Source organism: Spinacia oleracea, chromosome 3, assembly GCF_020520425.1.
Source record: "Spinacia oleracea cultivar Varoflay chromosome 3, BTI_SOV_V1, whole genome shotgun sequence".
Taxonomy (NCBI): domain Eukaryota; kingdom Viridiplantae; phylum Streptophyta; class Magnoliopsida; order Caryophyllales; family Amaranthaceae; genus Spinacia; species Spinacia oleracea.
The window spans coordinates 56,126,060-56,153,997 of NC_079489.1; the positions used below are offsets into that span (position 1 = coordinate 56,126,060).

A 27,938-nucleotide genomic window follows, 5' to 3' on the forward strand; every position below is an offset into this window, starting at 1 on the left:
CTTTATTAAGTGATTTGGTTTGTTAACTTAAATTTGAAATTTGTCGTACTATTCGTATTTTCTTATTTCAGTTAATTGGTTTTTGACCTAATATGTAATAAGATTATTTATGAACCTAAAAGTTAGTTTTATGTTTTCCGCTGCAAAATTCTGAATAAGCCGTTACGTTTTCACACGGGCGATAATACTTTGATAATTCCCTACAGTTATATTTAAAAAGGGTTATTTTAGAAAATGGGAATTGTCGGGGTGTTACAAAAATATTAAGGGCGAGACAGTAGTAACACTATCTATAAGGTAAATGAAAAAAACAAAACATGAAGAAAATAGGGGTAAAGTAGTATTTTCACTATTGTGTGAATAGTATGAGCAACCTCTTGCTTTTTAAAGAGTGTTAAATACCCCCAATTTTTGGCATAATTCACCAAAAGCCCCTCACAAATGACTTAATACCCAAAATACCCTTACTAATGACGCGTCGTTAGTCCTCCATTAACCTAATATTCAAATTCACCAAATACCCCTATTTTAACACTTATTTAACCAAATATCCTTATTCTGAAACTTAATTCACCAAATACCCATAACTTAAAATTACCCATTTTGATGCTCAACGGCTAGTTTTTGTGTTTGAAAATTAGTCGTTGCTTATTGTTTGCTTATAAGTACCCCTTTTCTAACTGTGTATTGTATTTTTCCTATTGTTTTGTTAACTTCATATCATTTTTGTCATGAGTTTTCTTTCAAAATCACCATCCACACCCAATGATTCCACATATGTAAGAGTCCCAAACAAATTACTTACTATTTTCACTTTCCTCGTTGTTGTAGGTTGAAAATGAAAATAGTAAGTAATTTGATATGATGATCACAACTAATTTAAAATTGAACATTTAATGATTTGAAAATGACGAGCATGCAAAGAAAACAAAAAGGTTAAAAAGAAAGAACAAGGGTTTAAAAAATGCTTAGTAATAAAACAAGAAAAAACAAAGAATACAAAAGGTATGAACAAATAAAACAAAAAGCATAAATAATTTCATTATGAACATTAACCAGATGATTATTATGAACAAACAATTCAACAAAAAAGAACAAGCAATATAAAAAAGAACATAAAAATCTAGAAGAAAGAACAAACAATACAATAATTATGAACAATTTTATGATGAATTTAAAAAAACACGAAAGAACAAACAGTACAACAAGAAAGAACAAACAATACAGGTGCTTGTAAAAACATAAAAGATCGATAAAGAGCTTAATTTCATTACGAACAATAACTAGATGATTATTATGAACAAACAAATAAACAAGAAAGAACAAATAATTCAACAAAAAAGAACAAACAATATAAAAAAAACATAAAATTTCAGAAGAAAATACAAATAATACAACTATGAATAATTTTATGAAGAATTTAAAAAACAACAAGAACAAATGGTACAAAAAATAAAAATACAAATAATACAAGCCCGTCGTTTGGGGAGGGGTACAACACTATAGCCAAAGCTGGTTGTAACCCAAATACAACAGTTAGGGGTTAGTGATTTTATTATGACCGTAGTAGAAAAAAACAACAACCCAATTAGGGCCTCCAAGTCTCTCCCGGTCCTCCCTGCCTCTCTCGTTGCTCACTCTGCCACCATAAACGACTGCTTGCCTCTGTAATAGTTCAATTGAATTCTCTGCTGTTTCGATTTTCGCCCAAAATCAATGGGTTCTGTGAAGAGGAAATCAGTAGAAGAGGAAAACCCATCAATGGAGTCTAACCCACCACCCCAAAAAGTGATGAGAGAGAATAGCAATAGCGGCACCGTTGCCTGCTTTCATGATGTTTCATACCCTGATAGCTATGTCCCTCGTTCTTCTACCTCCAATTCAAGCTCTACCTCTACCCCTGCTAAGGAATTCCCCTTCTCCCTCGACCCTTTTCAGGCTCAAGCTATCAAGTGCCTTGAAAATGGCGAGTCTGTTATGGTACTTTTCCTTTATTTTTCTGGGATGATTTTATCTTAGGGTCTTTGATGATTTTTTCTGGGGTTTTGATGAATTTTTCCGGGGTTCTGGTGAATTTTTCTGATATATTTTCCTTTTGTTTTTTGCATTTTTTTGTGAATATTTTTGGGTTTTTGGTTTGATGAAGATGTGTCGTTGAATATTGATGTATTATGTGGTTTTTAGAAAGCTGGTCATTTGTTTATACTTGTGATTTAAAAAGCTGGTCATTTTTGTTTATACTAATGATGTAGAAAGCTGGTCTTTTGTTTGTACTTATGAAGTGTGTCATTAGAGTGAATTGCTAGGTTTGCAGTTGACTGTTGATTGTGGCATCGTACTTGGTTTAGGTTTGGAAAATGAAGACCATATTTGTACTAGTAGTTTATTACTATTGTTAGTTTAGGTTTGGAAATTGTATTTCTCTATAATTAAGATTAGATGATCTCCAGAGGGGTCTTAATTTCATCCATATGCAAAAAGGTGTGCTAAAACAAGAATCATCCTACATTATCCGCCTGGAAATTTACACCAAAATTTCAAATTTACCGAAGTAATAAGTGAGGCGGGTGTATAAGAGGTTATCAAGATGTACACCTTACTGCAGAGAATTCTCTTGAACTTAGTAGGAAGAAAAAAGATTTGGAAATTTATACTGATGTTCAACTTGTCAGAAGCAATAAGTGAAGGTGGATGTTGAAGAGGTTAACCTGATGCATACCCCACTATAACATATTCTCCTAAAATTGTACTCAGCCTTTCGTAGAAAAGTATTGATAATACACAATTGCATATTCATCTTTTCAGAATCAGTGTTGATTGGGTTTGCATTTTTCTATACAATAGGAAGGCTGTAGAATGATAAGTTATTGTTCAACGCACTTCATTCAAATTTTTTTGAAACTTTTTGTATGCTGAATTCCCTTTTGGATCTGCCAACAGTTGTATGACCTAAATCCCTAATATTAATACTCGACTTAGTGCAGGTTCCCTTGACTTGATGCTTGTTTACTGTCGAGTTTTCAAGTTATACCCTATTAACTTATTCTTCATGTTAGGTGTCAGCCCATACCTCAGCTGGTAAAACAGTTGTAGCATCATATGCTATTGCTATGTCGTTGCGCAACAAGCAAAGGGTGATATATACTTCCCCTATAAAGGCTCTTAGCAACCAGAAATATCGAGAATTTAAAGAAGAGTTTTCAGATGTTGGTTTAATGACAGGGGATGTCACCATTGATCCTAACGCTTCTTGTTTGGTAAGTTTGTATTGGCTACGTTTGGGCCGTGTGGAGTTGTATCATGTCTGCTTGATTTTCTGATTCTTTTTTTAGGTTTCTAAATTATGTCATTTTGTAGGTGATGACAACAGAAATTTGGCGAAGTATGCAATATAGAGGATCTGAAATTACAAGGGAGGTGGCATGGGCAATATTTGACGAGGTTCATTATATGCGTGATAAGGAGCGAGGTGTGGTATGGGAGGAAAGCATAGTGATGGCTCCAAAGAACTCCCGGTTTGTGTTCCTTTCAGCAACTGTACCTAACGCTAAGGAGTTTGCAGATTGGGTTGCAAAGGTGAAGTCTCTGTTTGAGTTTTAATTGGTTTTTATGTGGTCAATAATTTTTTCGCATTAAGTCCTAATGTGCTACTATATGTTCCCTCCTTTTTTTTCTTGTTGATGTTTCAGCCTATGTATCGGACAAGGATTAAGGTTTAATTTGTAGGGTTAGTTTCTTTAATCTATTAACAGTAATCCTAATAAAATACAATTAATTTTTACTTCCGTCCCCAATATTTTCTTGTTTCTCATTGGGTGGAGATTAGATCATTGATGACACTTCATGGGGATTATAATGATAGATGGGGTCATATCTTAACTTTTCTTTCTCATTTAATGATAAAAACAATAACTTATTTAGAAACAAGTACAAAACGCTAAAATAACAGAGGGAGTGTTGAATAATTACTGCTTTCTTTAAACTTCCTCCTTCCGTCCCTTATTGTTTGCCCCTTAGCCAAAATTCACTTTATTAAAACTTGGGTGTAAAATGCGCACATGGGTTGATAAAGTGGTCCCATGAGGAGAGAGATAGAGAGAGAGCAAGTGGAAAAACTTTCCATTTAAAATATGGAGCATTCTCAAAGGGACACCACAAAGAGGAGGGGTAAACAAAAAGGACGGAGGGAGTATCACTCAAGGTGGTCATTATCTTCAATTTGGATCAAAGGTGGCACTTCTTGTCCCAAATTTAAATGGATACCTCAACTTTTTTCTTTATGACTTTATACTGTTTTACTTTTGGCGTATTCATGTTTCTTTCTACTCTAATTATTTTGGGTAACCTTCAATTCTGCACTTCTTGTTGACTGTTTGCACTTTGCAATAGGTCATGTGATTGTGCTACGGAGTTTAAGTTTCTTATGATGATGAATCTGCCGCAAAAACATCGTGATGACTGAATGTGTTACTGTTGATGCAGGTTCACCAGCAACCATGTCATATTGTTTATACAGATTATCGGCCAACACCACTTCAACACTATATATTTCCTTCAGGTGGAAAAGGCCTGTACTTGGTGGTGGATGAGAAGGCCAAATTTCGTGAAGATAGTTTCCAGAAAGCCTTGAATGCTTTAGCTCCTGGTGGGGGTGAAAAGAAGAGAGAGAATGGGAAGTGGCAAAAGGGTGTGGTCGTTGGTAAGTTGGGAGAAGAAAGTGATATATTCAAATTGGTGAAAATGCTTATACAGCGTCAGTACGATCCTGTTATATTGTTTAGCTTCAGCAAAAGAGAGTGTGAATTTCTTGCCATGCAGGTAAGAAAACAGTACTTTTATCACCCTCTGTAGTCTTTTGAGAGTGCCTTTGGAACTTCTCTGTTTTAATTTTTACCTTCTGTTGGTTGGGAACTGTTCTATTTGGAGTTCATGTTTTTGTTACGTTTAGATGGGGCTTGCTCAGCCACTCTTGTCATAATTTATGCACTCTTTCTATTTGGTACCAAGAATTATTAGGGAGCTCTCTTTCTTTATTCTATTTGGTACCAAGAATTATTAGTGACCGCTTTGCATCCATTATGGCTTTTAAAACATACGGGTAATAGTTTTTACAGGATATTGATTGTATGATTACTTTTGCATTAACTTTGGGAAAATTTGTAACTTACTACCTAGCAAACTAGCGACTTTGTCACTTACTACCTTTTAAAAAAAGTTTTGAATTACTACCTTTTTAACACTATTACATTGCCGATTCTTACCTTCTCTCCTTTTTTGGTGATTGTAGCCTTAAAATGGCGTCATATTTTGAGTATTTTTCATTTATTTCCCTATTTAATAATACATGTAATTAAAAATGAAAAATAAAACCCCTTTAATAAAACAAAGGAGGGGGTAATTATGGGGGTAATTTTTTTTTCCGGAAATTTCATGAAATACCCTCGAGTTTTACCATAATTCACCAAACGGCCATCAAGTTTCAATAATTCATAAAATACCCCTCACAAATGACTTAATACCCCAAATACCCCTTCATGACGTCATTATCTCTAATTAATTCAATTAACATCTAATTAACCCACCCATTTACCCATTTCCCCTAATTAACCCATTTTTTTCCTAATTAACCCATCTTCGATCTTCCTCTCCCTTCTTCTCCACCGCCTCTTCTTCCTCTGCCCTTCCTTCTTCCATGACCTTTACTCCATGGCTACCCACCTTGCACCGCCCAAATTCTGGGTACAGCCGCACCACCAGCTCATTTCCCCTCACTTCTGCACCACCAGTGACCACCGCACAATTAAAAAAAAAAAAAAACTAAGATCAGCTTTTACAGGAGAGAGAGTGAGTGAAATAAATCCCCAATTTCACTTCCTTCGAACCAAACCAATACCCACAAGTCCACAACTTCATCGTGGGGTAGGTAATTCATGAAATTATCACCACCATTGTTGTTGCTACTATTTTAGCGTTTGCTACTGGAAATCCACTCACCGTTCGCATTCAATTTTTGGATTCATTTCGATTTGATTGGTGAAGGAGGAATTTTTGGGTTCGTTTCGACCAAATTCAATAGCGAAGAAGACGATTTGCTTCAAAAAATCAGAGGAAAATTCTATTTTAATCAGCCCCTTGCTTTCCATTTTCCCTAAATTGATGAACTAGCTATTCAATTCAATTTAATATGTAATTGGTAATGAATTAATTTTGCAATTTCGGGGTTTTCTGTAGGTGGCGGTGGCGGTGTGTGGGGTGGTGAGGAAGGGAAGGGGTGCGGGGTGTGGGGTGTCGGTGGTGAGGAAGAGAAGGGGTGTGGAGGAAAGGAAGAGAGAAGGAGAGTCAACCGTGGGTTAAACCAGAGGAATTGGGGCGGTGGTGAGGTGAGAAGGAGACGAGAATGGCAGTGAGCAAGGGGGGCAGCCATGAAAAAAGCCCTCTCCCTCGCCGGAAAATCAAACTCCGGTGGAATCCTTGAGGTGGGTGGTGGGTTAATGGAAGAAGGAAGGGGAGAGAGAAAAGAAAATAAAATGGGTGGGTAAATGGGTGGGTTAAAGGGTTAATGGGCGGGTTAGTGGGGAATTAGGTGGGTAATTAGGTATTAGGGGGGTTAATTAGGGATTAGGTGGGTAATTAGATCGTAGTTGGATGATTATGAGGATGATGACGTCATGAAGGGGTATTTGGGGTATTAAGTCATTTGTGAGGGGTATTTTATGAATTATTGAAACATGATGGGCGTTTGGTGAATTATGGCAAAATCGGGGGTATTTCATGAAATTTCCGTTTTTTTTTTGGAGGAAAGGGGGATTAATGAAGGTTTTTATTTTATTTTTAGTTACATGCATTATTATATAGGGAAATAAAGGAAAATACTCAAATATGACGTCATTTGAAGACTAAAGTTGCTGAAAAAGGGGAGAAGGTACCAATCGGCAATGTAATGGTGTTGAAACTTCATAATTTTTTTTCAAAAGGTAGTAAGGGCCTGTGTGGCCAAGTTTATGAGGATGATGACGTCATGAAGGGGTATTTGGGGTATTAAGTCATTTGTGAGGGGTATTTTATGAATTATTGAAACATGATGGGCTTTTGGTGAATTATGGCAAAATCGGGGGTATTTCATGAAATTTCCGTTTTTTTTTTTGGAGGAAAGGGGGATTAATGAAGGTTTTTATTTTATTTTTAGTTACATGCATTATTATATAGGGAAATAAAGGAAAATACTCAAATATGACGTTGAAGACTAAAGTTGCTGAAAAAGGGGAGAAGGTACCAATCGGCAATGTAATGGTGTTGAAACTTCATATTTTTTTTCAAAAGGTAGTAAGGGCCTGTTTGGCCAAGTTTCTAGAAAGCAGTTTTTGTTTCTCAAAACTCAAAAGTGCTTCTCTAAATTTTTAGGTGTTTGTCCACTCAATTTTAGAAACAGAAACTGTTTTGTACTGATTGGCCTTCTTTATAGTGGAGTCTAATACATTGAAATTTGAAATTAATCATTTTGATTTTTGATAATCTATATTTTTTTCTTTCAAATTTTACATTTATATACTTTTTTAAAATCCTAATTATTTTTCATTGTAACATTCACTTAAAATCTAAGAGCAAATAGTACGGACTACGGAGTAGTACTTGCAAACAAAAAATAAATTACTTCAATTATATTACTTGTTATGTGATGTTTAACCATCAGATCCACACGCCAAAGATTGAAATTGATTGAAATCCTCCCATTATCTCATATGCAAACTAATTTTAATCATCAATAACACTCCTATCGAAGGCAACCATTAACTACTTCCAGTAGCAAACCCAGTTATTTTCTCTCTTCCCTGGCTCCGACCACCTCAACATCACCTTCCGTCCTCTCTCACGAACTTGATGAATTAAAACTTCCCCACTTAAAAACACACAAAGCCCAAGATCACCGGTTGTTGCTCGTTGCTCATGGTGGATTGTGGCTGTGAGTGTGTTATTAGTGATTAGTTGGTAAATCGCATGTTGCGAATATGGTTGCGGAGGGTGGTGTAACTTATTTCATGTTAATCACGGGCAAAAGAAGTCCAAGGTGGATGTCGAGGAGAGAGAAAATTCATTACATCAATGGAGAGCACCATTGATGAAGAAGAAAGAGGTGACCGGAGGGAAGAGAAAGAGTATTAATATATGGACAAGTGGTCATTTCGTCTTTTCATTAGGGCTGTTATCGTCCAGTAAAATATTCATTTTAATGCAATTTTCAGCTCCTCGAGAAGCTGTTTTCAGAAGCTACATATTGTAGCTTCTATTTCTGATGCCTCCAAGAAACCTTTTGGAGCCCAATTCTACCTTTACTCTAACCCTTGTTTGGCCTAGTTTCTTTCTCTCCACTTGAGAAACAGTTGTAGGAGCTTGGCCAAGCGGCTTCTAAGTGACAAAGTGACTAGTTTTCTAGGTAGTGAGTGACATATTTTCCTTACTTTTTTAACGCTTGAAATACACATTATGCATTTCTGGCATGCAATTACTTCACAGATCTGTTACGGTTGTTTTTTTCTCTAACTGCGTCCTGCACTCTTTTGTTCTCTTTTAGATGGCAAAGATGGATTTGAATGGGGACGATGAGAAGGTTAACATAGAAACTATTTTCTGGAGTGCGATGGACATGCTATCTGATGATGACAAGAAGCTTCCTCAGGTAATTCTGCCTCTTTCCATTTAGTGGTTTCGATGCATTAAAAATTGCTCTTGAGTCTAAGTGTATGAGGGAAAAGGCTATGTGGTGATCACCTCTTGGGTGGTGTGAGGTGCTCTGTGTGCAAGATGTTCACAAGTCTCTTTTTTTAAAGGGACTTAGGCTTTGTTTTCTCCCCGAAACTTTTTGAGGTGCGGTCTGATCCAATCTTTCGGTTTGACTGAGCTTTGACGGTTTGACTATATTTGTAATATGTAATACTAGTCTCAGTGTGAAATTTACAAAGTTTTCATAATATTTACAAATACGGTGTTAAACATATCTCTATTATATAAGCCAACTCTTGAGGAGTTTAGTGCCCACTTAAAAATCTAATATCCTTACATTTATGTACTATTTTAAATTTTATGTTTTCAATGTTAATATACTACAAGTCGCCGTACGCATTCTTTGAAACGTGAAGCGTGCATTCTATGCATTTGAATTTTTTTGATCCGACTTTGTTAAGAATAAGTAATAAGTTCTTGAAATAAGGTGAAGAAATAAAATCTCTTAATTATTTTTGGAAAAAAAATATTCTTTTTAGTGTTCTTTTTGTACCCCCTCCATTTTTTAGGAGTAATACTTTGAATGGCACATAGTTTTAGGAAGGTGAGTAGATCTTTTATATTATGATGAAAGTGAGTGGAACACTGTTACCTGGTTCGCTAGTATGAGACTGGGTACGGGTTCGCAATTCGCTACCTAATTTGCTAAATTAGACCAAAAGTATACCATTTTGATGTTATAATTCGCTTTTTCGGTTCGCGGTTCGTGGGCTGATTAGAGGATTAGGTAACACTGGAGTGGATGTGTTAGTTCTTTATTGTAAATATTTGTTAGTGGGTGAATAATTTATTGTGAAAAAAGATGATGTGAGTATGTGTGGGGAGTCTGGGGACCATGGGAGAGAGAGAAAAATTAATTTAATGGGGTGTGGGACCATAATAGGAGAGAGATGTAATATTTTACTCCCTTCGTCCCAGATTAGTTGTTACACTTTCTTTTTTCGTCCGTCCCAGATTAGTTGTTACACTTCTAAATTAGTAATGACCCCACAATTATTATATTGTCTCTCTCTTCCCACTATTTTTTTTTTGTCCCCAAACCCTCTCTCATTCAATTAAAAAAATACACCCACTTACTCCTATCACATCTACTTTTTCAATAAAATAACAATTGATAACCAAACAACCACTTATCAACTAAAACTTTGTGCAAAGGTAAGTGTAACAACTAATCTGGGATGGAGGGAGTAATAAAGAAGGTTCCCTAAAAGAGAAGTATAACTCCTAAACTAATACGGCCGGAAATGGGAAGTGTCAATCGTAAAAAAATACAGAGGGATTATGATACAATGTTGTGAGGTATCATTATGTAGCAAAATCAGTTCCCATCATCCATGAATTTATGTATGATATAGAAAAAATATTTTAATAAACGTGTGCCTTGCATTGCCTACACATTCCACGGCTCCACCTCTTACCTTATGCCTAGGTTGCAGGACATCTATCACCACATGCATCTCTTACTTTTTTTGAATCACTGATTTGTGTTGCAGTTATGGTTCGTGTGAATGTGTTATTTGCATTTAGTTGAACATATTATACTTTTTAAGTGTGTTTGAGCAGAATGGTAACTGTGGAATTGGCAGGATCTTTTATGCAAATGAAAATTAATAATCTTTATATCCTTTATTTGCTATGGTATTCTGCTTTTCTATGAAAAATTCTAGTGTGTGTTTATATATTCTTTAGATACGGAAAATAGTGCCTCAGTTTGCAACTCTAATTCTCATGTTAGCCGACCCCAAATCATTTTGGGACTAAGGCTTTGTTGTTGTTGGTAACCAAGTCTTTTGGCCATCAATTATAAAAATGATTTTTTGGCGATCAGATAGTAATTGGTGAAGATATACAGAGTAAGCCCAAGAAGAGGTAATGGGGTTTTTGTATTTTTAACCTTATACCATTAAAACCACTAGCTTCAAGCGTCCAACAAGTTCAAGAAGTGGGCAAAAAACTTGAAATAGAAGAAGATAGTGAGGTGGGAGAAAAACTTTAGGGGAGATATTTGAGGCTTTAATCTGGCAAGTTTAGAGCGGCCTGTGATTTGGAAAAGCTGAAATTTACATTTATAAAGAGGGACTTCAAATCTGAAAATTGAGCTTTGCCGACCTGAATTGATGTTTTTAAAAATTGCGTAAATTGTAAAATGGCAGCTGCCTCTTTCCTCCCCTCTCTGACTCTCTCCCCCTAAAAACTCTAATTAATTTTCTTTGTTTAGGGGCTGCCATTACATTGCTAGAACCCCACCCATTTGACAGGAATGTAAACAGCTATGGATTAGGTTGATACTGATAGCTATACATATTATGAAACATATTTAAGATAAGCTAGAATGCTATATCCTTATGATGTAAAGTAGAGCAATAATGTTTTTTTTCGCATTAGGACTTAGGAGAGCATTTTATCCCATATTTCGATGGGTTTCTGCTCTTCTCGTAGGAGCAATAAGATTTCTGACTATTCAAAGGATGTGTAGGATATTTTTGGTTTATTTATTTATTATTAATTACCAAAGTAACAACTATAAGAGCCCCCTAAACATCATAACAATTAAACAACCCTGATACAAAGGGACACAACCCCGAACAGGAACACAATAAAACAGAACCTACATCTGCCTCCTACAAGCTACATTGGAAACAATCCTATTAACAACCAATCTACTAGGTTCAAGCTTGTTTGAAAACAGTTTATTTCTTTGAAGCCAAATAGCATAAACTGTTTCAATGAAAAACAGACTACAAGAGATGTCCCTAGCCCTAGTGCTCCTGCTCTTCTTTGCTGCCCACAGAACCTCATCATGCCAATTTTTTGGTTTGTTTTGTGAGATCTTTATTGATAATTTGGTTCTGCACATTTGCAATGGGTATTAATTATTTGTCTGCAATCTGCTAAATTAACACAAGAATTTTCATCTCAAATTTATGATGGAGCGACGAATTCCCTCGTGGTAAGTTGAAGACAACGATTGCAGAATTATCAGATTTATGCTATTGGATTATTAGTTCTTTCACAGAAGATTTTTCTTTGATTTGGATAGATTTGTTTTCGTTGTATTGAGTATCTATAGTAGATGCCGTATGAGTTTGATTAATTAAATTTAACGTCTCTTACTTCCTTCAAAAAAAAAAAGAAGTTTGTAAATTGTACCAAATCACACCTCCCCACCCTACTGACCAACTCTGGGTGAAAATTTTGAAAGCCAACTACAACAGTGGTTTAAAATGAATTGAAACCCATAGTGCCAAATAAACCTAAATCGGAATCAATAGACGCGTTTGATGTATCAATGTAAAAAGCATGCTTTGTCTAAATTTAGTCTTCTTAATTTATGTAACCAAACTGTTGCTTTAGTAGCTTTGATGAGGAGTTGTTACACTCTTCATCTCCCACTCCCTTTATTTGGAATTCAACTCCTTATGCGTGGGGGTGGGTGGGGAAATTAGAGGCCTTGCATGGGGACATATACGTATCTTCCATTCTTCACAAGAATTTCAAAACTTGATTTTTTTGTTGTGACTCCTACATTCCTTTTACACAACTTGGTTTTTGTTGTGACTCCTACACTTTGACGAGGTTATGGACCCTAGGTACTTATTTATGATGTTTTTTGGAATTAAGATGAGTATGAGTCTTGGACACATCGTACTGACAATTAACACAGGGAACACATGCAGAGAGAAGAAAAAGAAATAGAGTGTGAATCTCATTTGTCATTCCGAGTCTGTTTGCAAAGTCATTTAGCTATGTTTATAATCACCTACCATTTGCAGTTGCTTCTGCATATATATCTCCATTTGGAAAGGGGTAATGGAGAACTTGTTTCCCTTAGAAAGGATATATATCTCCATTTGGAAAAGGGTAATGGATAACTTGTTTCCCTTAGAAAGGAATATTATTGTTTCTCTTTAGGCAATGGTCTGCCAACTCTGCAGAATTGCTATTTGCTATTCCCTTTCCTGTATTTAAGTAAATGTCTTCTCATTTCCGTACGAGGGAAATCGTAAAACTAAATGATCAATGTTTAAGAAGGGAAAATCTTGTGCAAAGTAAAAACCAATTTACGTTAAGAATGACTTCCTCGCTTCCTTTAGTTTGGCTTTCTCGGAAAGTACCTATGATACTATTTAATAGGCAAAATTGGCATCAACAACTCCACCCAACAACACAACCTCTGATTAATAACCAAAACAACACCAACTTTTACAAAGGGTGCATTGTGTCTCATAATTCACACCGGCAACCCTAAATTCCGCAAAGAGACAAAAAAGAATTCAATGGTCAATAATTTTTATTTATTTATTTTTAAATTTATATGTTTTCTTCATTAACTAACGTGACTTACCTACCTAAACTTTCCACCTTTTTCTTCCTTTTGTTCTTTTTTGTTATTATTATTTCCCTAACTTCCCACTTTCTTCTTTTCTCTCCATAACGCCCCACTTTGAATTTGTAAATACATAAAAAAGATTCAACAACAAAATAATCGATTAAATCCAAACCCTACTTATTACAACAATTAACGAAAATTACTTAGAATTCAACATTACAAAAAAAAGTAGTTCAATATATTTACCAAAGGAGAAGAAATATCCTCCATGGTTGTGTTTTCCTCTTCGAATTCAAGTGAAGTTCTTCAAATTTTGATTTTTTATTTAATATTGAAGGTGTGGAATTATGAAGAGAAGAAGAGTTTGAGAAGTTATAAATAAACAAATAAATAAATAAAAGAACAAAAGAAGGATGTATGTGGGAGGTTTAGGTAAGTCACGTGAGTTGCGGAAGAAAAAGTGATTTTTTATATTTTTTATTTTTAAAATTTTGACTCCCGTAGAACCTAGGATCATATGTATGATTTTTGACACGCAATGTGTCACGGTCCGATTATTTTAGGGACCAAATTGTGCGGCCCGCTCTTACGTAGTGGGCGGTAATGGCGCAAGCCTTGTGCGGAACGAATTCAAAGGGCTCGTGAAGCACAAGCGAGCAAAGGTTTCTGAAAGGAGCGTCTTTGTCTACATGCAACAAGAGAGGGACGCGAGCATCGATTGGGCATTTGTGTGCGCACAACAATCACAAGTGGGGCCGACGACGCGAGTGTATCCATTTGGGGAGACTTTGTTGAGTATATAAAGCTTAAAAACAAGCGACAACACAATATCAATAAAGACGTACAACAACACTAGTGATTAAGAAAAGGCAACTTATGGTGAGAGGTATTAGTTCATACCCCTCATACAGGTTTATTTAAAATTAGCTAAAAATTTACCTCAGATGCTCAACGTGTTCTTCAAGGGTCTTGCTATAGATCACAATGTCGGCTAGGAATTAAACACAACTTAGTTAAGTCGACAAGAATATGAAATAAACTTGTTTGGTTTAATATCTTGTTTCCTAGTTTAATTAGAATTGTAATTAGGAAACTAGATATATTTTGGTATGTAACAATCTCTATAATTGTTTAGACTTGGGAAGCAAGTATAATTCTAGTAGATGTAGGTTTCTAGTTTAGCCTATAAAAGGGGGTTTAAGCCTAGCTAGAAAATAAGAGGGAAAAATACATTGGTGAGAGGAATCATCAATTGAGGGGTTATTGTATTATTTTGCAGGAACTTAATAATACGATAATATTTGTGGGGAGGAAATCTAAATTTCCTCACAAACACTTGTGTCTTTTATTATTGTTTTTGCTATTTGTTCTATATTTTATTTGCGGGTTTGTTTCTAATCGTTTGTGGCAGGCGTTTGGTTATAACAATGTCGTCTAAGTATACCACTACAAACTTGTTGAGGTATTCATGGAAGACTTGATTCATGAGAGTGCAGAACGTGGCCGCTGTATTCGTCAGGCCGAAGGGCATGACGAGCCATTCCAATGCTCCGTACCTCGTAACGCATGTTGTCTTTGGTTCGTCGCCTCGAGCCATCCGAACTTGATGATACCCTGATCTCAAGTAACTTAGTGAAGTAGACTGCATCCCCCAACTGATCGCACTAGTCTGCCACCACTATCGGGATTGGATAGTGGTTTCTCACAATCACCTTGTTCAGTGCCTATAATCGATGCACAAGCGGAGTCTTCCGTCTTGTTTCTTCTGGATGAGCACCGATGCACCATAGGGAGCCTTAGAAGGGTGGGGAAACCCTCCCTTTAGAAAATCGTAAAGCTGTCTTCCAGTTCAGCAAATTCTGGAGGCGCCATTTGATATGGAACTCGTGCGACGCTTGGCTCCGGGCACTAGCTCAATCTCGTGATCAATGACCCTCCTCGACGGAAGAACTTCTGGAAGTTCTTCTGGAAGCAGATCAACAAACTCTCTAAGTAGGTCCATGAGATCTGGAGAGGCATCTCCTTATGTTTCATCTATAGAGTTGCGAGGAATGTAGGTTTATTCCTCTTAAGCCATTTCTTCAACTATATAACTGATACAAAGAGGCCCTTTTTGTTTCTTCGTTTCTTGTCATGGAGCACATGTCTTGAGAATTCAGGATTGTTTTCCTGCCATGAGTAATGAACCCATTATGGCATCAGGATGAAATCGAAATCCATGCCCGGTACAAGATTGAAGTTGTTCATAGTCGCCATGTGAAGTTGAGGTGTCCGCTCTAATCTCCCAACTTGGTGGGGATGTTCTTTGCAATGCTGTGAATTTGCTTAGTTGCCGAGTTGACTGCTTTTTCTTTACCTCCTTAACGCACCAATTTTAACCAAGCCTTTTCGCTTTGTCTTCCGTAACGAAGTTGTGAGTGCCACCTACCATATCTCGGCTCCTTTCCTCTTTACCTGGACTTCCACATACATCAAATAAGTACTTTGAGATCTCTCTCCTTGGGGTTCTTTTCCCATGGCATACATCATGTGGACCACACCCAGTTTTGAGGGTTCATCTTCACCGTACTCCGACATCCGACTCTTCTTGCTCATCTTCTAGAGTTGGCTGCGAATTCTCCTTTGTGCTTGCATTCAAAACATTTGTCAGTACATCAAGTATCAATTCCTTGAGGTTCTTTACCTTGGGGTTCTTTTCCCATGGTATACATCACGTCTTTTCCCATGGCATACATCTTGTGGACGACACCTAGTTTTGAGGGTTCATCTTCACCGTACTTCGACTCTTCTTGTTCATCTTCTAGAGTTGGCTGCAAAATAGTCATGGCGGACAATTTTTTTTACAAACTATCAATTTCTCCTTTGCGCTTGCATTCAAAACATTGTGTGGTCCACGACGAAAATCCCGAATGAGCTGCCATCTTCGTGCTCGTCAATTCTGTTTTCAATTCTTCGACGCCATCTTTGAGCTCGTCACTTCGCCTATCTTGCTTTATGACAATCTCCTCGAGCTGGTGCCATGTTTCTGGCTTGCCCTCTAGCCAGGCTAGTCTTTCTTGGGTCGATTCTATCTTGATCTGCTCTTACTAGGGTCTCTCGAGGCCTAGGTTTGAACCTTGGCTTTGATACCAACCGTCACGATTCGAATGTTTTGGGCACCGGATCGTGCGGCGTGCTCTTACCTAGTGGGCGGTAAGGGCACAAATCTTGTGCGAAGCGAATTCAAAGGGCTCGTGAAGCACGAGCGAGCAAAGGTTTCTGAAAGAAGATGCTTCTTGTCTATTGTCAACAAGAGAGGGACGCGAGCGTCGATCGGACACTTGTTTGTGCACAACAAGTTAGCCGACGACACGAGTGTATCTGTTCGGGGAGACTTTATTAGTCTAGAAAGCTTAAAAACAAGTGACAACACAACATCAATAAAGGTTTACAACAACACTAGTGATTAAGCAAAGACAACTTCTGGTTAGAGGTATTGGTTCATACCCCTCGTAGAGATTTATTTTGAATTAGCTAAAAACATCTAGTGAACACTGGATTGACTCAAACATAATAATCTTATCTAATGCCTAGAAACTTTAAAAAAAAAGTCCTAGAAAGCTTAAATAAGAAAATACAAGGAAATATAAGGAAAATACAAGGAAATATAAGAAAAGTACAAGGCAAGGAAGGTTGGATTCTAACACAATGCCGTTTTGTATTTTTGGCTATTAGTCAAAGGTTGTGCCGTTTTGGCACTCAGGCCATAATTTTTATTTCTATTGTTTGAGGCTAATTTTTCCTTAATAATACAATGATTACAATCTTGTACTCCCTCCGGTTTCTGTTTAATTGCATTACCTGGACGAGCAGACTTACGGTGCCAATGCATCATTTGACTATTAAAAATCTCTAATTTTCTATTTGTTAAAATTATAAAAAGTTGATGTTATGAAAATATGTATTGTGACTAATCCAACAATATTTTACATAATAAAATTTGATTACTATATATTGGTAAAAGTTTCAAGTCAAATTTAACATATGAATAATGCCAAGTCAAAGTGATGCAATTAAAAAGAGATCCCGGAGCAGATGAGGAAAATGGTACAAGATTTCAATACCTGAAAATGTTGTGAGATTAATAATTTGTTTTTGCCGAAGTGTATTCTTTTTTTTCTTTTCTCTCGAAGGTGGGTGCCTTCTCTTGAAGTCGGGTTTTTTCCCAACTGTAATCACCATTTTGTTGCCGAGTCTGCAGTTTTGATTCGCAGCACTTTTATTCGAAACTGTTGTGAACCTTTTCTGCACTTGATTTTCTGCAGGTTACAAATTTGTTACCTCTCTTAAAGCGCGGAATAGGAGTTCATCATTCTGGCTTGCTGCCAATTCTGAAGGAAGTAATTGAAATTCTTTTTCAAGAAGGGCTTATCAAGGTAAAGAAGGCACACTTCATTTTATATTTCAAGTACTCATGTAGAGTCTAATCAGAAATTATCATTTTGTTGAACTTCGTAATTTTATGTCCAAAAAATAATCAATGAGATTCTATAAGGAGTTTGAAGGATCTTTATGTGCTTTTAGATTTTCTGAACTCCAATCAGATTCTAGTACTTTGAGCACTCCCTATCATTCTCTGTATGTATCGCAATCTCTTAATATCGTTTCATGAAAATTTTCGTCACACGAGTGCCAAATTTGAATGAAATTTCTTTAGTGCTTGTTTGCAACAGAGACCTTTAGCATTGGTTTGAACATGCCTGCGAAGACTGTTGTGTTTACAAATGTCCGTAAGTTCGACGGAGATAAGTTCAGATGGATATCCAGTGGAGAATATATACAAATGAGTGGTCGTGCTGGTCGGCGAGGTATTGATGAGCGTGGGATATGCATTTTGATGGTAGATGAGAAGCTTGAACCTTCAACAGCCAAGATGATGCTTAAAGGAAATGCTGATAGTTTGAACAGGTATCCATCAATGATGCTTTGTGGCAATGATAATTTGAGTTATTATTGAATAGAAAAAGTACAAATCTTTGTGGTCGTTGCACTTTGACTTGAGTCACTTGACATGATTTCTAAGTCAATGATACTGTCACAAAAATCAAAATGTGGATACTCATGTTCACTATTTATTGTCCATGCAATATCCAATATCCTGTAAATTTCATCTGTGTGACTCCATTTTCTCTGATGAAGTGCCTTTCATCTGAGCTACAACATGATTTTGAATCAATTACGGTGTGAAGATGGTAACCCTGAAAATCTGCTTCGCAATTCCTTCTATCAGTTTCAAGCTGATCGTGCAATTCCTGATTTGGAGGTTAATATTTTTCATCCAGAATCTTTTTGAAGATTTGTTTTTCAATATGAATGCTGTTTTCTAATATTTGACCTCATTTCTCTCCAGAGACATGCTAAACAACTTAAAGAGGAGAAGGATTCAATTATTATTGAAGAAGAAGAAACCTTGAAGAACTATTACTCTTTAATTGAGCAATACAAAAGTTTAAAGAAAGATGTGCGCGTTATTGTTTATTCTCCAAAGTATTGCCTACCTTTCTTGCAGCCTGGAAGACTTGTGTGCATTGAATGCACAAAAACTGATGAGGACCCGCCATCTTTCTCCATTGAGGATAATGTGACATGGGGTGTTATTATAAATTTTCAAAGGATTAAGAGTACTTCTGAAGGTAGATATTTTCTTTATGTCATCGGTTTCCTATATGTTAATAGCTTGTTTTCTTATGTTGAGAATTATTCCTTCAGATGAAAGCAGTAAAAAGCCAGAGGATGCAAGCTATACTCTTGATGTTCTTGCAAAATGTATGGTGAGCAGAGAGGGTGGTGCAAAGAAAACTACTAAAATTGTTCCACTAAAGGATCCCGGAGTGCCTGTTGTAGTGTCTGTTCCACTTTCTCAGGTAGATCACCTTTACTGTTTCTGTTTAATACTCCTGTATATGCTCTCCCTTTCATGACTGAAATAACTTACTTGTAGGCAATTTGAAGTTTTCTTCTTACAAGGACTTACAATTTTACTCAGAAAGAATTTTATTTTTTTGTATCATAGAACATAAGTAAGTATTAGACTCTATTCTCTTCACCTGGTCTGTTCTGGTCTGAATGTTTTCTGTGAGTGCTTTTTCTGGTCTGGTCTGGCCTGATTTTCAGAAGAATACGTAATAAACAATAAGAATAAGTTAAAGTGAACACAGCCTTTGTCATCTTTCTCTTATTTTTGATACTCGGCTCTGAGATGTAATAATCTTGTTCAAAGCACATGCATTTTACTTTTTGTGCTTGCCAAAGAACAAGAGGCTGAACTCTAATGTACTTATCTACCACAGGTTTACAATTTGAGTTGCATACGTGTGATCATGTCCAAGGATCTTTTGCCATTAGAGGCTCGAGAAAACACCTTGAAGAAGGTATCAGAAGTTATTTCCAGGTGTTCTAGAGAGGGGGTTCCTTTGCTAGATCCTGAAGCAGATATGAAGGTAGACTACTTGAGATTTCAACCTCTGTGCTTCTTCCTTCCTGTCAGTTAACGTCAATGTTTGTATTATTCAGGTTCAAAGCAGCTCATACAGAAAAGCTGTACGTAGAATTGAAGCATTGGAGAGTCTGTTTGATAAGCACGAAGTTGCAAAGTCTCCTTTGATTAAGGAGAAGCTTCAAACTTTGCATAAGAAGCAAGAACTTGCTGCCAAGATAAAGTCTATTAAGAGACAGATGCGTGCCTCTACTGCCTTAGCATTTAAGGACGAGCTCAAAGCAAGGAAACGGGTTTTGAGACGGCTTGGGTAACAGTTCTTGTCTTTATTGGTCAACGTTGCCCGTGCTTTTTTTTTTTTATCAAAATTGATTTTCTTTTATTACTTATTAATAAATTAATTGTACATGCCCTTTAAACTTGTTTTACCCTAGCATCAAGAAAGGAATTTTCTATTCTACAATTTGACATCTACCTGCTTGTCTCTATGTAGAATACATGTTATGTTAGTTAGGGTCACCATGTGAACCTGTTGATCATTTTTATTGTCTCGTTTTCATATTATTTGCTGTCATTCTAAAGTAGTTGTATATCTGTTCCAGCCAGGACACTGGAGCTTTGAATTTTGACCTATAAAATGGTTGCTATCTAGCTCCACTGAGAAATACTTTGTTTACTGCCGACTATATGACAATACATGTCTGTTGCTATTATGGAAAACTTTGTCTGATATGCGCTTTATATTTAGTATACATACCAGATAACTGACAACCACAAACTTTTTGTTATTGCGTTTATTGATGTTACTCTCGATTTTCCCTCCTGCTGATACAATTGCAGATACGTTACCAATGATGATGTTGTGGAGTTGAAGGGGAAGATTGCCTCTGAAATTAGTAGTGCTGATGAGTTGACGCTGACAGAGCTTATATTAAATGGTGTTTTCAAGGACATAAAGGTTGAAGATATGGTGGCCCTTTTGTCATGTCTTGTATGGCAAGAAAAACTTCAAGATGCTCAAAAACCTAGAGAAGAACTTGAGCTGCTTTTTGCACAATTACAAGATACAGCTAGGACGGTTGCCAAAGTCCAGCTTGAGTGCAAGGTAACTTGGCATTCGCGTGTTCTTTGCTTTTAAGTGTCTCCCACCCAACCAACAATTATAATAACAAGATGAGCTAATCAACAATTATAATAACAGAAATAACTTAAGTATTTATTAGAATTACTATTATAATCATAAAGTGAGAAATTTTGGAGTATTGATTTCGCTGAACCAAAACAAAACTTATTTTCAATGTGCTGAACTGATTTTCGTACAACTTAAATATTTTAACTGGGTTGATTTTATATTATTGTTTGTCATTGTTGAAAGCAGCAACTATGAAAATGTTACCTGAGTAACTTCCTCACTGAGGAACTCGGAAAATTAGGCTTCAGTCAGATTTCCTTTTCTCGAGCGATTGATGGTGCCTAGAATGCATCTAAAGCATACTTGTAAAAAATTTATACCACACAATCTACTTTTTGCGTGTTAGAAAACAAACTGAGGGAACTCAAGACAGAGGAAAGGGAAGATAGAGGCGGTGTTGTGTAAAGATTAATTCTGTATTTTAGGCAAAGAATTGATGCACTGAAAATTTAATATATTTCCTTATCTTATATTTTAACTGGTCATAGGAAGCGAAAATTTCCAATCATTTGCATACTGACCAGAGAATCCTTTGTCAATTTCAGCGAATTGAAATCATACTTCTCTTATAATTTTTGCATGATAGGTCCAAATTGATGTGGAGAATTTTGTGAGCTCATTCCGGCCTGATATAATGGAGGCAGTCTATGCTTGGGCAAAAGGATCCAAATTCTACGAGATCATGGAAATTACACAGGTTTTTGAGGGGAGCTTGATTAGGGCTATCAGGAGATTGGAAGAAGTCCTTCAGCAACTCATTCTCGCAGCTAAATCTATTGGGGAGACGGAGCTTGAATCTAAGTTTGAAGATGCTGTCTCGAAGATCAAGAGGGATATAGTATTTGCTGCATCTTTATATTTGTGATTGCACAAGTTTGAAATTTTTCTAAACAGTTTATAGCATATATATAAGGAAAAGAAGCCCGTCCTTTCGTGGAGACTACCCGAAGAACCAATTTGAGGGCTCAATTTTCGCATGGAAGAAGATACTGCAACGCACTCAAGACAGTTCCAAGTGATGCAGTAATTTTTGTGCACAACACCTTTAATTGATTATGAGGTCCTTTTGTATCTTTCAATTTGTTTTTTTGTTAACTTATTCGGGGAAAATCAATATATTAGCCAGAATTAAGTACAATCACTTTTTTGTTCTCTATTTTTCTTCATTGTTACGATCATCTTTTGAATTACCATTAGTTCTCTGTTTAAGGGTGCATTCGTCATGAAAAGTAATCACTTGTATACTAGCACAGGAAAAGATACCTTTCAGGGGTGTGGCAAAGTGAAGTGGGGTCCTGTGCGAATTTGTAAATTAGGGGCCCTTTTTTGAATCAAAATAAATACTATGTAAACTGGATAAAAAAAGAAATTACAAGCATATACCAAGTATTACAAGTTTCAACTTTAAATACTTTGTGTAACTTATCTCTTAAGTACTGAAATGTCCCCTTTTCAAAATCATTATTGTACCATTAATAACGTCTCAAATTTTTTAAAATAAAAACTATACTAAGTAATAATTCTTCGTCTATCTTATAGGGAAAAAGGTATTTCAAAACAGAAAAATTATTAAGGCAATTATCCATCATTAATAAACAAATATTTCTAACACATAAATAGATAAGGTCATTTTTTATTTTCTTTACGTTAGGAGTATTTGCTTTTATAATGTAATATAGTAGACATTACGCCCTTAATATTGTGTCGAAATTGGTTGCCAATTGATTATTTTACGAAGTTAAATTCATTTTCGTTAGTTGTTAAATCGTATTAATGATAATAAACTGAAAGATTAATAAGGCAGTGAGAGGGTAGTAAATTTATAATCAAACATATTTTTGGAAATTGAAAACTAAAACATCAGTCTTAATGGGAAGCACCGAAGCAACAAAGAGAATTTTGGGAAAGGAAAGAAAATTATAAGATGTTAATGGAGTACAATTGTACTGAAAGGAGAGAGAAAATAAAGAGAGATATTTATTTAAAAACTCAATCCCACGGGATTCGAACTCGGCAATACTGAATCTAAGTGTGCTCACTTTACCGCTGCGCCAATGATCGTTTCTTGGTATTTAAGTAACTCAATTAGGATATATTCAAATTTTGGGGCTCTTATTTTGGGGGGGGGGGGGGGGGGGGGGGGGGCAGCGCGGTCGCGCTGCTCGTACCGCCCAAACGCGCCCCTAATACCTTTTAAACACAAAATTGTAAAGACTGCATTATGGACCTTTTTTGAAAGAACACCTTATGTTGGAATTCGGAATTGGTCGATACTTGAATTAAATTAAGACAAAATGAATATTACAATTGTCAAGAAATACACCTAAATTTGGGAGTACCCTAAAAGTTTTCAAAAGTCATCAAATATACCTAAAATTGCATCACTTTTTCATATACGTAATCTGTTTTTTGTTGTGATAACAATTTTACTTTAGATAGATTTTCTTAAGATGATGTCGGTTTAGATCTTGTGGGGGTGTTTGTTGAGTGGGGGTACATTGAGAGAAGATGATGAGAAGCTGCTGAACTTTATGCAATACGAGAAGATTTGATGGCAGTGGATTACAATATCTAGAAGTTAGAATTGGTGACAATGCTAGGTTCTCTGGATAAGTTTTATCAACATGAATTGGTTCTGATGTTGCTAGTCTAGTCTGATGACTAGAATTAAGTCTTTAACTGTGAAGCATATTTCTAGAGCTGACAACAAAGTTGCACATTATGCATTATCGATGTTTGTTGGACTTGGACATAAATATAAATTCTTCTTGAATGCACCACCATTTGCTCAGATAGCATACAAGGGTGACTTGCAGGCAGTAGCAACAAGCCTAGAGAGTAAGGGGACGCAAATAAATGTTCGGGGCCATACAAACCACGGTCACTACTAGAGTTATCACTGCAAATCTAGACAAGGAAGGTGAGATCAGCAACAACAAAGGAAGCGGAGTTATAATGATACAGGCGATGACGTTGAGATAAAAGTAAGAAGGGAAAGAGTAAAGCACGGACGTCCAAAACACATCCAAACATTCCTTCTGCAACTTGTTTTCCTCTACTCGAATCAAGTATTTGAGTCTTCCCTTATAACAACTGGCCACTACTGTTAGCTGCAGCAGTAGTACTAGCAGTCTTTACAGCTATTTCTAATTCTTGGGATATACTTTATACAATGATCACCTACTTCATGCTCTTCCTGTTGCAGGTGAGGATCGACCCATGGAGGTAAGGGTGGTGCTGATGGCTCAGCAGATAGGCAGAAGTGGCATTGACAACCTTCTGAGAATGAGAATGAGAATGAAGAAGCATTTGTTTGAAATCATAGAATGATGATTAGTGACCGTTGAGCTTTTTAAACTTTGGGACCCTACCTTCCACCCAAAAGCAACATTTATGTCATCTGTTTAATACTTTACCACTTTTCTGGTAAATACAAGTGTTGAATTATACTTATCACATCCTTTCATGCTACTTCAAATATTCAGCATAATGCATTGTTCGCCAAAAGAACACAATGTCATTCTTACAAAACAACATAAAATTGTACTTAGTTTTCTATGTAATTGATATAAATAAAAATACACATCATGTTCTTTTATCGTGATGGGATGTTGTACGGGGTGTCCTACCATACCGACAGAACTCCCTATGAGTAAAATCATCAAGGCAATTTGTCTATATAAGGAGGACCTCATTTATTGCTACAAGGTACGAAATACTTAAACACACACCTTACTTACTGCTTAACTACATTCAGTAACCTTACTTAAGCATCGTAGGAGGTATCCTCGAATCGCCCCCGAGGCTAGTTAATCCATTCTATTGTGCAGATTCCAGTCGGCGACCTCAACAGAAGTTGATATTCCCGCAATCAGCTGTTCCCACTCCACACCCGGAACAATTGGCGCTAGAAGGAGGGGCCCTAATCCCTTTTGATGGTTCATAAACTAACATGAATCTCTCAGCGAAAGACAGCAGTAAGAAATCGAAGAAAAGTCAAGATAAAATAACATCTCCGCAGTCAGCGGGAGGACGAAAACCTAATCGGCAATTACCACTCCAACAGCTATGTTGCCATCAAAACAACCGGTAATAAGCCCAATAATAAGAGGCCTTCTTTAGTCGGCTCCAAAGGGAGTAACTGTCGAAGATGATGACGAAGAAATCGGACAGGAGAGTCCTGGCAGAGAGCAGCTCAGCACACCTCTCGCGCAAACGTTGATAAATTAGTTGTCCCATGTCATACGCTATCAACTGTCATGGCGGCGTTATCTGAGCTAACACCTGCTCAAAACTCAGGCAGAAGTGGTAACATCCGTGAGACAGAGCCCGTAACACCTCACATGCCAGTCAGAAATCTTCTGTCGTCCCTCAACCAGGAAAACACAACACAAAAAAGAAAATACCCCAACCCAAACGAAACGGAAGAGCTTGAAATCGAAGAACAGTTGTCTCCGATAGGCGAGCGTAGAACCCCGGTACTCCAGATATCCAGACGGCCAACTATCCAGCCAAAAGTCTCTCCTTTATGCAGGGAAATTTTAGAAGAAAGGATGAAAAAGATCAAAATGCCTACCAGAAAATATGATGGTACAACTGATCCGGAGGATCATTGCACCACCTTCGAGCAACACATGATGTTGTACACAGATTCTGACGCTATGTGGTGTAAGGTATTCCCATCCACGCTGCTCGTTGTGGCGGCTAGTTGTTACAAGGGACTAGACGCCAACTCCATATACAGTTTCAGACAGTAGCAGACTGAGTTCTTTGCCCGTTTCATGAACAAGCAGAAAAGGAAGAAGATGTCAGGAGAGTTGATGTCGTTTCTCCAAAGAGATAGAGAATCTCTTAGGGATTACCGCAACCGCCTTAACAATGAATCAATCACCATCCCGAACCTGCAACAAGAAGTGGTAGTGGCAGTCCTGGCATTGATGAGAGGAATGCATGACTGCAAGTTCAAAAAATATCTCAGCCGAAAGTCATAAACAAACTTGGGAGACGTTCTGCATAAAGCAACCGAATATATAAGGGGAGATGAAATGATGAGAATCTCAAACGTCACCACCCCAGTCGCAAATAACTCAGGTTATAGTTCGGGCAATAACAATCAACATCCAGCAAAGGGAAACAATCAGAATAACAATCAAGGAGGTAACTACAGTTACAATTAGAGCAATAATCATGGAGGAGGCAATTTCAAAAAAGATAGCAGAGAAAACAATAACCCCCAGGGTGGAAAACTCTGGCAGGAAAGAAGAGAAATCCGCGGATTTTTCGATAATTACACTCCGTTGAATACACCAAGAACAACAATCTACAACATCAATAACAAAATGGACAGTAGGAAAAGGCTGCCACCAATGATGAGTAGGGAGAGAAATGTCAAAAATTTATGTGACATCCACCATGAACATGGTCATCCTACATAGGACTACAGGGACCTCAAGGATAATATTGAAGACATGGTGAGAAAAGGGTAGTTCTCACAGAGAGACAAGGAAACAATAACTATAATCAGGTCCGAAACAGTGGTGGAAACTCTTACCGGCCACCACAGCAACAACATCAGCATCAATATCCTAAGATTGAGCAACCATATCAGGCATCCGAAAAAGAGTAAAGACCACCTGAAACCAGTGCTAGAGTAGAACAAGGGGATAATGGAAAAAAACCCGGTTGTATTTGTCATCTTTGGTGGCCCGGTCCATGGAGGGACGGTGAGCGGTGCCAGTAGAAGTTTAAAAGAACATCGACTTATGGTTAATTACCACAGCGCAAGAGTGTGGCCAAAGACACCAAGCATACAAGTAATGATTTTCTCAGAGGCAGATTACAGGGGCATCATCTTCCCACACGATGACCCGTTGGTCTTGGCATTGGACATTGCAAACTCTGACGTGAATCGAGTGCTGATAGACGGAGGTAGCTCGGCAAACATTATATTCTGGGAAGCATTCAAACAATCGCACATATCAGAGGAGGAGCTGACAAGAGTGAATTACCCAGTGGTCGGATTTTCGGGATCCACAATGTATCCAAAGGGTAGCATCAGGCTGCCGGTAAGAATTGGAGATAGGTCTGAGGCGCGTGACCTCATGGTGGATTTCTTAAGCATCAAAGTGTCGGCAGCATACAATGTGATCATTGGTTGTCCTTTCATACACGACGCACAAGCAATAGTGTCAACATACCACCTAACAATGATATACATGTCGAATCTGGAAAGGCCGACAAAGATAAGGGGAAGTCAAGAGGCGGCGAGATCTTGCTATTTAACAGCATTGAAAACACCAAGCATGATAGTGCATGAGGTAAACCTGGCAAGAGAGGCCAGCGCAAAAAGAGGGCGAGCCGACCTTAACATGAAACATTTTGATGAAAGACCTGCAACAACACCAAGACCGTCAACATATGGTCTAACCGAGGAAATCGAGTTAGAAGTGGGCCGACAAGGAAGAACAGATGTAATCGGCACAGAAACGGAGGTTGGCATGAGGGTCAACCTTATAGGTTTATTAAGGGAGCATGCTGATGTCTTTTCCTTCTCGGCGAATGAGGTGTCGGGTATCGATCCTAATGTCATAGTTCATCGCCTGAACGCATACAAAAACGTAAGATCAGTAAGGCAAAAGAAGCAAAATTTCTCCATAGAAAAAATGGCAGCAATCCAAGAAGAGGTGGAAAATCTTCTGGCGGCAGATTTCATCGAGCCATGCGACTACCCGGAATGGCTAGCAAACGTAGTCATGGTGAAAAAACCAAGCGGATCTTGGAGAATGTGTGTTGATTTCACCAACCTTATTAGAGCATGCCCAAAATAATTTTACCCTTTGCCACGAATCGACATGCTAGTAGACTCAACCAACGTACATGCACTGCTAAGCTTCTTAGATGCCTTCTCGGGATACCATCAGGTCAGCTTGCATAAGTTAGACATGAAAAAGGAAGCCTTCCTCACATATGCGGGAGTATTCAGCTATAAAATGCAGGGGCGACATATCAGAGGCTGGTCGACAAAGTTTCGCTGACCAGAAAGGAAGGAATGTAGAGGTCTATGTCGATGACTCGATTGTGAAAAGCTGTCAAGCAAAAGATCATGTCGATGATTTACGAGAGACGTTTGAGACGTTAAGAAAATACAAAATGAAGTTGAACCC

The 27,938-nt window shown here is 37.3% G+C and overlaps 2 protein-coding genes across 2 annotated transcripts; both read left to right on the forward strand.

Moving 5' to 3' along the window:
• Positions 1-1,565: 1,565 nt before the first annotated feature.
• LOC110803579 (DExH-box ATP-dependent RNA helicase DExH9) lies at positions 1,566-21,991 on the forward strand. Its single transcript, XM_022009106.2, has 14 exons — positions 1,566-1,980; positions 3,057-3,257; positions 3,358-3,576; positions 4,483-4,818; positions 8,570-8,674; positions 17,413-17,523; positions 17,805-18,055; positions 18,287-18,410; positions 18,498-18,780; positions 18,857-19,011; positions 19,438-19,587; positions 19,661-19,893; positions 20,424-20,688; positions 21,362-21,991. Exons 1-14 carry the CDS (start codon positions 1,717-1,719, stop codon positions 21,638-21,640), a joined length of 2,976 nt encoding a protein of 991 aa, XP_021864798.1. The 5' UTR covers positions 1,566-1,716; the 3' UTR covers positions 21,641-21,991.
• Positions 21,992-26,591: 4,600 nt separating this feature from the next.
• LOC110803576 (uncharacterized) lies at positions 26,592-27,602 on the forward strand. The gene has a single exon (XM_022009103.1). The coding sequence runs from the start codon at positions 26,592-26,594 to the stop codon at positions 27,600-27,602; it is 1,011 nt and encodes a 336-aa protein (XP_021864795.1).
• The last annotated feature ends 336 nt before the right edge of the window (positions 27,603-27,938 follow it).